The sequence below is a fragment of the Alosa sapidissima genome, chromosome 12 (assembly GCF_018492685.1).
Source record: "Alosa sapidissima isolate fAloSap1 chromosome 12, fAloSap1.pri, whole genome shotgun sequence".
In the NCBI taxonomy this organism is placed as follows: domain Eukaryota; kingdom Metazoa; phylum Chordata; class Actinopteri; order Clupeiformes; family Clupeidae; genus Alosa; species Alosa sapidissima.
In genome coordinates this window covers 1,844,113-1,856,746 of record NC_055968.1, presented here as the reverse complement: position 1 = coordinate 1,856,746, position 12,634 = coordinate 1,844,113, and the positions used below count along the sequence as shown (strand labels likewise).

At 40.5% G+C, this 12,634-nt stretch overlaps 1 protein-coding gene across 6 annotated transcripts in view; it reads left to right on the top strand.

Annotated features, from left to right (window-relative positions):
• spag17 (sperm associated antigen 17) overlaps window positions 1-12,634 on the top strand; it is a 281,640-nt gene that overhangs the window by 191,778 nt on the left and 77,228 nt on the right. For all 6 annotated transcript variants that reach the window (XM_042056132.1, XM_042056130.1, XM_042056131.1 and 3 more), the window contains one exon: window positions 5,370-5,493. In XM_042056132.1, coding sequence (XP_041912066.1) covers window positions 5,370-5,493 — 124 coding nt within the window. The remainder of the gene's footprint in view (window positions 1-5,369; window positions 5,494-12,634) is intronic.

Below are 12,634 nucleotides of genomic sequence, written 5' to 3'. Positions count from 1 at the left end.
AACTTAGCCCTTAATCACTCATTTGTGATTTACACCCCCCCCCCCCCCCCCCCCCCCCCCCCCGGTAAAAAAATAAAAATGCAATATCATTCTGCTTTAAACGCCCCTCTCTTCAGTTAAGATGTTCAGAACTGCACCAAATTGTATGTGTATGATTAACCTGACATTCTCTGGGGGTATGCCAAGTTTCATAGAATTTCATCCATGGGGGGGGGGGGGGGGGGTCTAAAAAAATTAAGTTATGTGTACATTTAGTGACTGTACACTCATTGGCCTGTAGATGGTGGTGCACACATATACACATGCACACACACACACAGGCACGCACATACTATCGGTATCGGCAATTAGAACGGATGATACATAATTACAAATTCAGTAGGATTAAAGAAAAAAACAAAAATATTCATCATTATCTTTTGGCTGCATTTTAGTCGTTTGTCCACCAGATGGCGCATCGTTGCATTGAGACGTAATTTTGTTGGAAGTTAAAGGGGAATTTGGCAACTATTTCAACGTAATAAACCCCTTTAGAAATCATTTGGATGGTTTAAATGACCTGTTCCGGTGAAAATGGTGACTTTCCCCGCTGCACCTAGCGTCCCCAGGCGGAAAACCAACCTTGCAACATTAAGACTACCGTCCCGGAAAGAGAAGTGAGAAACAAGAAACTCGTTTTAAATCGTGTTTCTTACCTTGTAACATCCACATAGTTCTACCAAACGTATGCTAACCGTTCACTAGCTTGTAAACAAAGCCATGTGCTTTATTGTTACCTTTTCCCACAGTTTGAAATAGCATAATGCACAATTTATCCAGCAGAGGGGGAAATCCTGCCAAGTTTCCCTTTAATCTAAAGTGGGTTGGAAAGACACGCTTCCTAGCCTACAAGGACAACACAGGGTAGGATGATTTCTGCATGACATGTAATTCCCATTTCTTCTTGAAGCCGAAATAAATCTGAGAATGTTTATCGGACATGCTTGGTTTTTACTGCAGGTAGGCTACGTTAATCTTAAATTATATCAATAGCCTAGGATGTAAGTAAATAAAATAATTTTACCATTAGCATTGGTTAAGTGATGGAGGCCAATTTGATTGATGTATTTGTAGAAAACCATAAATGCGGTTATAGGCTACCAAGCAAATTGATAACAGCACTAATTGTATCTTTCGACTGTCACCTCATTTGCTTATGACCATAACATAGGCTGCTAGGAGCTAAGTGAGTTAGCCACAACACGTTCGCTATGTGATTGTTTTCTAATGGAAAATATATAGGCTACCTGAAAGATAACCTGTCTAGGATGCATCCTAAACACCGGGCTGGGACATTTCTGCTCAAAGTCTCAAAAAGCATCTGAGTCAACGTTCATTCACAAATACCCATAGGCTATAGGCTACTTCAATCCTCTAATTTCAAAGGTGATTCAAGTAAGGAAGAGCATGGCTCAAAGTAAAGTAACTGGGACTGAAACTACATAAATTCGTCAAAGTGAATATTTGTGTCAACTTGCCGCAATGTAGATTTATTAACGCACCCGTGATGATCTACATCTCCATTTAAACCAAATGTTTTAGAGCGCACGTTGAGAGATGTATCCAGGGCAGGGCTGTACCTACACATATTTGTTGCACGTGCTACAAAAATCATTCTTTGCGATGGATGATTTAGTACCCAACGTTACACCGGTCCAATACAGTTTTGCCTATTGCTATACCGTGAGACTGAGACGCTTTTTGTTTGTTTGAAGTCCGTGTTTAGGGTGTGAGAGGGGAGTCGATGTGCTTTGATTCCAGCTTGGTAGTTGTAGTCTATGCGATTAAAAAACACGTGTGTGTGTGAAGTATCCAAACAATGATAACGCTGTCATTATGGCTGCTTTAGCCACAGACCTTGAGCTACTGTACAGTGGATTGGGTTCCATTTAGAAGTGTCCACTTCAATTGCGCTTTCCGTGATTCACACAGCTGCGTGAAATGTATTACTACTGATATATCGCCAAGATGTGGCAGCTTAAGTCCGCTTGATACTGTAAGCCACTGGTTCCCAAAGGAGATTTTATTTGGGTCGCCACCATAGCCTAGTGACAATTTATGTTGTGTAATAGGCCTAGCATAGGGCCTACCTTATATAGCTTATGGTTTGTTAACAGTCACGGTTTTGTCATAACTCCCTCTATGCATTTTTGCATTTAGAGTAGCTCTGAAACTGGGGGGCGAACACGTCGCAGGGGGGGCGCCAGTGCGTGGATATCTCAATTGCAAAATTAAACAATATTTCTATTGGGCGCCTACCATGGACTAGGCTGGGTGAACTCAGCCTGATCTGCCGGCGATTTCTTTTTCGCCAGACTAACCATGGACCTCATAGTTGCAAAATGCAAGGGAACATGAATCAGCCTATTATTTGCACAAACAATAACGGACAGTAGCTCTTCAACTTGGCCCATTAAAATGTGTATAGTCTAGCAAAGCATTTGGACATTAAAGCTGAATATCATATGAACTAGATGACTAAACTTATGCATATGTAGAAGAAGAAACATTCACAAAAATCCATGACATGACCTCTCTTCTTGATAGCTGTTGAAAACTGCATGGAACTGACAGGGATTGTTTTGTTTAATAATAAATGGTAACACTTTACTTGACAGGTGAGTTCATAACACATTCATAGCAGCTGTCATAAACTGCACATAAAGCATTCATGACTGTTTCATGAGACATGACTCAACATTCATACCAAACCTTTCATAAATGTGGAAGACAGAATGACGACAACTTGTCACAATAAGTCCAACAACCGCAAAGCAGCATTGCCGTTTTTGTTCCAAACCTCTTACCTGATCACGTTACATCTGAGTCAATGGGCTAGTCCAGTTCCAATAAGACAGAACATGGTCAAGCAAATCATTTTTGTTTCATAAAAATGTATTTGTTTTATGATGTAACCTTTGCAGATGATTTCTCATCTTTTGCTACTGGGAATGTCCAAATACACAAATACGAGTCAGCTGAATGTAGGCTAGTTTATCTCCCAGTGTTAAACTCAGTGTTTATGAATACTTCACAACTTGTATAGTAAAGTGACATTCTATGTAGACTTCATAAGATATTCATGAAATATTTACAAAGGCTGGAAAGATTAAATTAATGGTATCCTTGGTAAACCTGAGTTTAATGGTATCCTTGGTAAACGTGAGTTTAACACTGGGAGGTAAACTAGCCTATAGTACATTCGGCTGACAAATACATGTAACCTGGATGCCATTAATTTAATCTCTCCAGCCTTTGTAAATATTTCATGAATATCTTATGAAGTCTACATCGAATGTCACTTTACTATACAAGTTGTGAAGTATTCGATTGTTGGACTTTTATTTTGACAAGTTGTCATCGTTCTGTCTTCCACATTCATGAAAGGTTTGCTATGAATGTTTAGTCATGTCTCATGAAACAGTCATGAATGCTTTATGTGCAGTTTATAACAGCTGCTATGAATGTGTTATGAACTCACCCGTCAAGTAAAGCGTTACCTAATAAATAAATAAATACATTGTGCTGCTGCTTTCCCAAATACAATGTAGCCTACAGGTGTACCTTTCATCAGTCCAGTTGCAATGGATGGACTGTGATGAACTGCCCTACTTGTGATTTTAAAGGTTTTATAACAATGCTACAATTTTTTTGGCAAGTGCTACAAATCTATTCACCTTTGCAGCGCCAGTAGGCTACTTTGTGTGCGGCCCGCAAACACACATTCCAAACAAGCATACACAAAAGTTTCAAGAGTGGGGGATGGAGTAGAAGATGGAGACAAATTTATTTATTTTCGCGGCATGGATGTACAGGACTGCGCGGTGGTCATATTTTGTACCGCTATGCGGTACATCTAGTTAATACAAAAAATTACAAAAATAGTTAATACAAAAAAAAAAAAAAAAAAAAACAGTATGGAGAAACAGACCAGAAGGCATAAGAAGTAGGCCTCAGAAGCCAGGCACTCACTCCCGGTCTCTCACCCCAGGGAGTGGGAAAACGATGGTGGTTTCACTGGCACGGGCAAGGCCCGAGGCTGCCCATAGTGGCAGCGAAGTGTGGCAGTGGCGGTGGCAGTGAAAAAGTGCGAGCAAGAGCGAAACAGCTCTTAATAATGTCATCCACTTTTAAAGGGGCAGGCTATCATGACGTCCACTCATGATCATACCACCACTCAGGGATCATACCACCACTCAGCTGCGCCAATCTGCCTGTAAGACACACAACAGGAGAACAGACACAAAGAATACACAGAAACGACCCACAGGGTCATAACAGTCTTACTATTTTCATTTCTATGATTTTTGGTCAGCACTACACAAATCACAGTTGCAGACAACATAAGCTAACTGGATAAGCTTAGTCATCTAGTCATCTTAGTCATCGTCTGGATAAGCTGGATAAGCTTAGTCATCTAGTCCAGTGTTTCTTAAACTTTTTCACGAAGGACCACTTAACCAATAAAAATGAAACGCACGGACCACCTAGCTAAAAAAAAGAAAAAAGATTAGACCTACAGTATATTAGCCTACACAATAGGCCTATTCACTGAACCACCTTGCTTATTGTCTTTGCACTTTGCTTATTGTGTCAGAAGATTAATATGAAACTGGCATGTCTTACATAGACAGTGTTGCAGAACTGTTTGGATTTACATACAAGTTGGTTCAATATTGCAAACAACTCATATCTATATTATATTTTACCACGTCTGCTCGCAGACCACTTGGGATAGCTTGCGGACCACCAGTGGTCCCCGGACCACACTTTGAGAAACACTGATCTAGTCATCTTACGTCATCGTCTCTGCAAATTATTGCATTTTTCAGTAAATAATGGCTCATTTACACATTTATACATAACATTTCAGAAAACTTCCAATACAAAACCCCTATCCTTTCCATCACCACCGTGGCAGCTTGCTTTCCGGTGCACGCTGCTGTTCTGAGCCGGGCATCCTTATCCTCTTCACCAGTGCATTTGCCTGGCATCCCAGGTCAGAACAGTGAGCTCCCAGCGGACCCGTTCAACTCCTCGCTCCTTGCATCAGATCGGAGCATCAAAAGGAGTTAAGGGGAGGCAGCAAGAGATCCCAATGGATGACATACATAGGGGGTTTCCACAGCAGATACTTAACTGTCCCAAAAAAGGATGGCGGTCTCAGACCAATCCTTGACCTGAGATCTTTAAATGCCTATGTGAAATAAATGCCATTCAGAATGATCATTGAGCGTCACATCCTAATCATAACATATACAGTTCTCAGTACATGTAACAATTCTAATAAATAACTTTGATACTATTATTTAATTGTAATGTTTCCCTAGGTTGTTATTGTAAAAGAAGATGGTGTCATCACAGTGCAAGAGGTCGATGGATCCAAGGTCGTAGAGCATGCAGATGGAACTCGCATCAAAACTTTCTATCAGGAAGCCAAAGAAGTTAATGAAAGTGAGTGCACGCTTGAACTGACATGTGAATTATTGTTGTGTGGAGTTACTTTGGTGAAGTTTCAAACTAGGAAGGGTCACACTAATTGGGTCTGTTTGAAACGGAAGACAGCTGCCTACTGCCTCCCTCCCTACATAGAGAGCTGTCTCACTAGACATGACTTTGGATTAAATGCATCTTTTAAAAATGAGCATAGCACTCTAGAATCTTTGCTTTACACTACGGTATGACGTTAGCAAAGGCCTGACGTTAAACTATATTAGCTTACGTAAGCTAGCAGCAGAGGTGGGACCAAGTCACTGTTTGGCAAGTCCCAAGTAAGTCCCAAGTCTTAGCACTCAAGTCCAAGTCAAGTCCCAAGTAAATAGAGAGAAGGGCAAGTCGAGTCCAAGTCCAAGTCTCATCAAAGCCAAGTCGAGTCCAAGTCCAAGTCCCAATCTTTTTCAAGTCCTGAACAAGTCATCAGGTACTCTTCACTTAATAATGGCATTATTAGACTATCGATCATAATTTTAACACTTCCATCTAATCCACAGATTTTTTTTTCATAAATACAGATTAAAATATGTTCAATGTTTCTGTCTTGAAATCTTTTACGATATATGCATGCGCATACAATATACACATGTGCATACCTTAGTAATCTGTACAAAACGGATAGCTACATGACAAATATATATATTGTTTTTCCAAATTGCAGAGCCCACTGTAAGTATGAGTAATAATTTGACTGATGGCATTTCACTGCACTAGGCCACAGATTTGCCTGCACACTATGTATCAGGCTGTCTGCCAGTGGCGACTCATAAGGGAAGCCAAGGTCAACACTTTTATATTATTTAAAAGATAATAATGACACAGTCATTTTGTTTTAAAGTATTCATTTCTTAAGATATACTACACATTTGATGCTGTTTATCTCATTTGTAAATGGTGCACTGTCACTTTAAGCCCATTGTGTGCCACTGTCCACACATTCTCATAATGATCTTTTTTTACCAGCTCCATTCAAATATAGCCTATTGCTAGTCCACAAACTCAAACATTGTTTGTGCCACATGTAAAGCACAATATTAACAATGATAAGCATGATATTAAGTTGGCACAAACAGCTTTCATTCCTTTGGAAATAGATGCATGTATGACATGATGCTTGCTTGACATTTTCTGTTTGCAATTAAATGTGAATTATGAGCCTGGTAGCCAGTAGCCACCTAGCTAGCTGAGTGGAATGCATTTCAATCGGCATATCAATGTGCTTCATGTAAACAAATTATTGAATAGGCCTACTTCAAGACTCACCATTTCCATTACACAAAGGCAAAGACAACTCTTCATATTCTTGTCCACTTTCCAAATCACAGTGGGTGCAGCCTATGTCATAGTGACCTGGATCTCATAGTTTATAACAGTAGTGAGAACCGGATAAATCCGCAATTTCCCCTAATCTCGTATTTGTTGCCTTCATGATTTCCTTTTATACGTTTCTTATATTTAAAAGAAAATATCAATCATCATCAACAATGACAAGCCAGCTGGAACCTGCCACTCGTTTTCTCTCCCTCTCGTGCGTGCTTAGGGTTCTCAATTAAATGCAGTAGGCTAGCATAAGTTCAAGTTGGATCTTAATGGAGAGGACTCGAAAAGTATCATCTTTATGTAACATGCTGTTGGTGCATTTTGACATTTTAAACGTTCTCTAACAAGAGTGCAAATCAGTTTGCAGTAAAGCTACTAGTTATTGACTAAATGTTGGTCGTTTCTCTGTCTCTTGGTGCCCTACACACAGTGCGTAACGCATGTGGGGGTAGCGACAGCACTGAACTGTGCTCTAGACTTTTTTTTTTTAGTCGCAGAGGGAAAGCATCTCTGGGGTGACTGGTCCACGATCAGGAAATTTAGTTTTTGACTCGAGACATGTCAAGTCGTCACAAGTCAAAGAGGCAAAGTCCGAGTCAAGTCTCGAGTGAATAGTATTCAAGTCCAAGTCGAGTCGCAAGTCATGCCGAATTTTATCAAGTCAAGTCTGAAGTCATTAAAATCATGACTCGAGTCTGACTCGAGTCCAAGTCATGTGACTCGAGTCCACATGTCTGGCTAGCAGGCTAACAGTATAAATTAGTTTTACGGCCTGCAGATATATCAGACCAGACACTATAAATGGTTACAACAATGGCATAATCAGATAGAAAATTGTTTATTTCTCATGTCAAATCTACAAATCTAAGCAAAATAAGGTCACACACATGATATTTTAAACAGATTCATCCGCCATGTTTGTTTACCTTTCACAGCTGTTTCAGACGTTGCCGCAAGGGATTATGGGTAGGAGGGTGCATGAAGTGTGCATCGAAGCTGCCTCCAAAAATGACCAGTTAGATATCTTAAAAGGCAGCAACTTTACCCTTTTCGAACACACCCATTTTTTGATCAATGGCCCCATTTATACTGTGTGCCTGGTGCTTGAACTTAGTTCCTGATAATCTTTAGGCCCTGGTTAGATGCCCAAACCTGCCATTAAGAGTCCATTTCACTTTGGATAAAAGCATCTGTTAAGTACCAGTCAATTTTATATTATACTGGGCAAGGCTTAAAACAAGGTTTAACCTGGAATGTACTCAAGTAACAAGCTCAGCCCAGTCAGGGCCACAGGTCCAAGCCCTGGTGTTTACACATCATGATGAATGGTTACTATGGCCACAGTTTGTTAATTCCAATGACTATATAGAACATACTGTAACTAAATGGAGCCACATTGTCCATCTACACTGCAAAAACTGCTTATAAAAAACTTCTAATAAAATCTAACCAAGATTATTACCGTATTTTCCAAACTAAAAGTTTGAAACTTTTTTTCATAGTTTGGCTGGTCTTGCGACTTATAGTCAGTCAGGTGTGACTTATATATAAAAAAATATGTTATTATATGATTATATGTTATATGTTAAAATATGTTATATGTTAAAATATATGTATTAAATGTTTTTAAATGTTAATTCATATTAACTGACATGAACCCTACTGTACATGAAACATTACCGTCTACAGTCGCGAGAGAGCGCTCTCAAATGCACAAGTTCTGTGCGCTTTCAGTCAGAGATTAGTGCTTGCACTATGCCTGAAACACACGTGCATACCTAAATCCTCAAATTATGGCCGGGATACTATTTATAGCCGGGCCTCAGATTCGGACAAATAAAGGCCAGTAATAGTTTTGTTTCAGTTTAACTCATAAAAGAGCTCTCCTTAATAGGGCCTATTTTATATTGTTGGCTGGTTTAATATTGTTGCCAATGAAAAGTCATTGTCCTACACCATGAGTCTCCAACACGTTGCTCTCAAGCTACCAGTCGCATGCCGTCCCCTTCTGAGCTTGCCAGAGGCTGAAGCAGTAACCTACATTTAAACACAATTGTTGCTGCCAGGCATCAGCCTATGAATTTTATACGTAAATCATGCATAATTAAAAAAAAAAAAAAAACTAAATATAGGTTATCGTAGATCTCTTTGGCTATACGGAATACAGTTTCCATTGCAGCATAGCACACGCTCCATGAATGAATGAAAGCGCATGGCATTTTCTTTCAGTGAATCATTGATCTTCCTGCCCTCCTCTTGGATGCCTTCACTCCTTCATCTTCATTAACATTAATCTTTTTGGCCTCAATAGTCCAGTTCCATAATCTCTGTTTTTGGTTTTGGATTTTGTGAAATACATTTCTAAACTAGATGTACCGCAGAGCGGTACAAAATATGACCGCCTGCCAGTCTAGCACATTTTTTCCAAAAAAAAGTCACGCTTGTCAAATTGTGTTTATTTCCTACTTTGTTCCTTTTTGGTGTGTTTGCAATTGAGTGTTTGCAGAGTGTGTGGATGTTTTTGTGTGTGTGTTTTTTTGTGTGTGGGTTTGTGTGTGTGTGTGTGTGTGTGTGTGCGTGTGTTTGTGTATGTACTGTAGGTGTGTTTGTATTTGTGGGTGCATGTGTGTGTGTGTACTATGTGTGTTTATGTGTTTGTGTGCGTGTGCATGTTTGTGCATGTCGTGTGTGTGCATGTATGTGTGTGTGCATGTGTAGTGTGTGTGTGTTTACAGTACGTATCTTTGTGTGTGTGTGTTTTATGTGTGTGTGTATATATGTGTGTGTGTGTGTGTGTCTTTATGTATGTGTACATAAATAAAGCAAATCAGGTAACCACCGACTCTTTGCGATAAGTGCCACGGGATCTTTAACAACCATGGTGAGTCAGGACCTCAATTTAACATTCATGCAAAGGAAAACATCTCCTGCAGTACAGTGTCCCTGTCACTGCAATAGGACATTGGGATTGATATTTGTTTGGTGGCTTTTGGCCACAGGGAAGAGTGTCACATACTGGTCAGCCACCAACACCACTTCCAGCAGGAACCTACTCATCCAAGGAGGTTTCTTATCCAAGTACTAACTAAGCCTGCTTAGCTTCAGTAATTCAGCAAAGTCAGGGTATCTGCTGGTCTGGCTGCTGGCTAAAAACAAAAAGGGAAAGGCATATACTGTATGATTCATCTTGCTTGTTCATAATTCTGAAAAATTCTTGAATTGTGTGCACGTGTGCGTGTACGTGTTTATGTTTGTGTGTGTGTGTGTGTGTGTGTGTGTGTGCTTGTTGATGTGCCTGTGTGTGTGCATGTGCATGCATGCGTACATATGTCTACTGTGTGTGTATGTATCATACGTATGATTACTGTGAATGTATGTGTGTGTGTGAATATCTGTTTATGCACATGTGTGCATATGGAATTGGTTAACATGACCCCTGGAGGCAAACATACACAAACAAATTGTCGTCCTAAGCCCTACAGTTCTCAAGATATTTACAGAAAACTCTGTTGGTGTACGGTCACTAAATGTACACATAAATTAATTTATTATATGGCCCCCCATGAACAAAAGTCCACGAAACTTGGCATGCATTCAGAGGGTGTCATAATGATCCTACACTTTCAATTTTGTGCAGTTTTGACCATATCAGCCAGAGATATCGTGATTACAACACATACTTTTTTGCTTTTTAATTTTTAACTAGGTGGCGCTATACATGAAATGAGTGTTAATGGGATGGGTTGACATGGCCCCTCAACACCAACATACAAAAAAAAAGGTGGACCTCCTAGGCCCTACAGTTCTCGAGATATTCACAGAAAACTGTGTCCGGCCACCTACAGGCCAGTTGGTGTACAGTAACATAAATTAATTTATTGTATGGCCCCCCATGAATGGAATTCCACGAAACTTGGCGTGCATTCAGAGGGTGTCATAATGATCCTACACTTCCAATTTAGTGCAGTTTTTACCATGTTAGGTCACAGATACCTACGATACCACCTCATTTTTACTTTTTCATTTTTAACTAGGTGGCGCTAAACATGAAATGAGTGGTTATGGAATGGGTTGACATGGCCCCTTAAGATCAACATACAAAAAAAAGGTGGTCCTCCTAAACCTTAAGGTTCTCGAGATATTCACAGAAAACTGTGTCCGCCCTACCTTCCTTTCCAGTCCAGTCCAGTCCAGCAGGGGGGCTACAGATCAAAACGATAAACAATGGTTCCATGCTATCCTTGTGGGGCTACATGCCCACCAAGTTTCGTCCACCACGGTCTTTCAGTGTCCCAGGAATCCTTGACGGAAAATTGGCCATGCGAAAAAAAAAGAAAAAAAATCTGACTAAACCTATATGACCGCCGCTTCGCTGCGCGGCGGTGCTACCCTTATCCGCCAGTATAATGTCCAGAGCCATTTTATTCTGTAAGGCTACTTTGTGAATGGCATATAATTCTTCATTAATTGCAGATAGGGCTTCTATAGTATCATTGGCAATCTTGTCCATAACAGAAGGTAACTCTGTATCCGTTAAGAAAAGTTGGGTCGGAGCGGCATAACAACTCCCTTCCCTGTTTGAGGGCAAACATGGGTATGCATGTTTCCCGCAAACAAATGTAGTCCCATTCATGCCCATCTTGACATCCAACATCTGGTTGTGGTCCGGCAGTGGGAGGGCGTCTGATATGAAAACCATCATTGTCAGGATCACGGTTGTCATCCACTCTGTGCATCCTGGGGTCACTCCCATGTCGCTATGATCACTGCTGGTGTCGTCGTCAAACGGCTGTTTTGGGGTTGTGGTCACGGACAGTAGTTTCTGAAATGACAAACAAAAAACAGCGGCAGTATACTAATGCCCACAGAAAATTGGAAAAATGCATGCAAATTAAGTTGAAAACAAGAATCTATCAAATTATAAAAGGGTCATATCATTTCATCAAATAGCCTAAGGTTCAGCATCATGTAATTTCTAGCAGTTATGATATGTTAAATATCAAAGGACAGGGCTTAGGGTTTAGCCATGGTCATCTGAGACTGCATCAGTTGTTAACAACGTGTGGAATGGCCCTTCCCAATGATCTCCGAAAGCTACTCTGGATGGGTTGTTAATCATCGCCCATCGGTCAGGCACAGGGGAGTGTCCCCCGTCAAGGGGCTCCTCACACACCTCTGTCACCTGATGGCATATCTTGTCTGTTTCAGTCAATTTAGCACAAGTACCTAAATCCGTTTGGTTATCAATGGTCGTGTACACAGATAATCCATCACTATGCTGCCTCACTGCAGATGTAAGAGCCTGCAGTGAGGGCCCATTCAGTTTCCCTGAACCGCAGAGAGGAGGGCTCTTTTCTGATTATCATTCAATTTTATAAATTGACAAATCATATCTTCACCGTTTTCACTTTCACTCTCGCTTTCATGACGTGTGTTCTGATTAGAACGGGGACCACGCTTGCCATGGCCACGAAGTGTACATTCATTTGCCCAATGGCCTCGTTTTCCGCATTTATGACATTGACTTGTGTCTTTTGACTTCTCTTTGGGAGCATGTTTAATTTTGGACCGTTCCCTTGATGGCACCTTCCCATTTAGTTTTCTCAAAAGACACTCCTGTTCGTCTTCTAACTCATACATATCAACACATCTAAGCTTGTGCTCAACATTGCGTTCCATCCTTCTTGCTGCATTGATTAGCATTTCAAAAGTGAATGTTGTGTCCTCCCAAGTGGGCGTGATCATTTTGACAGCTTGCTTCAAGTCTGGAAGCAAGTTCTGC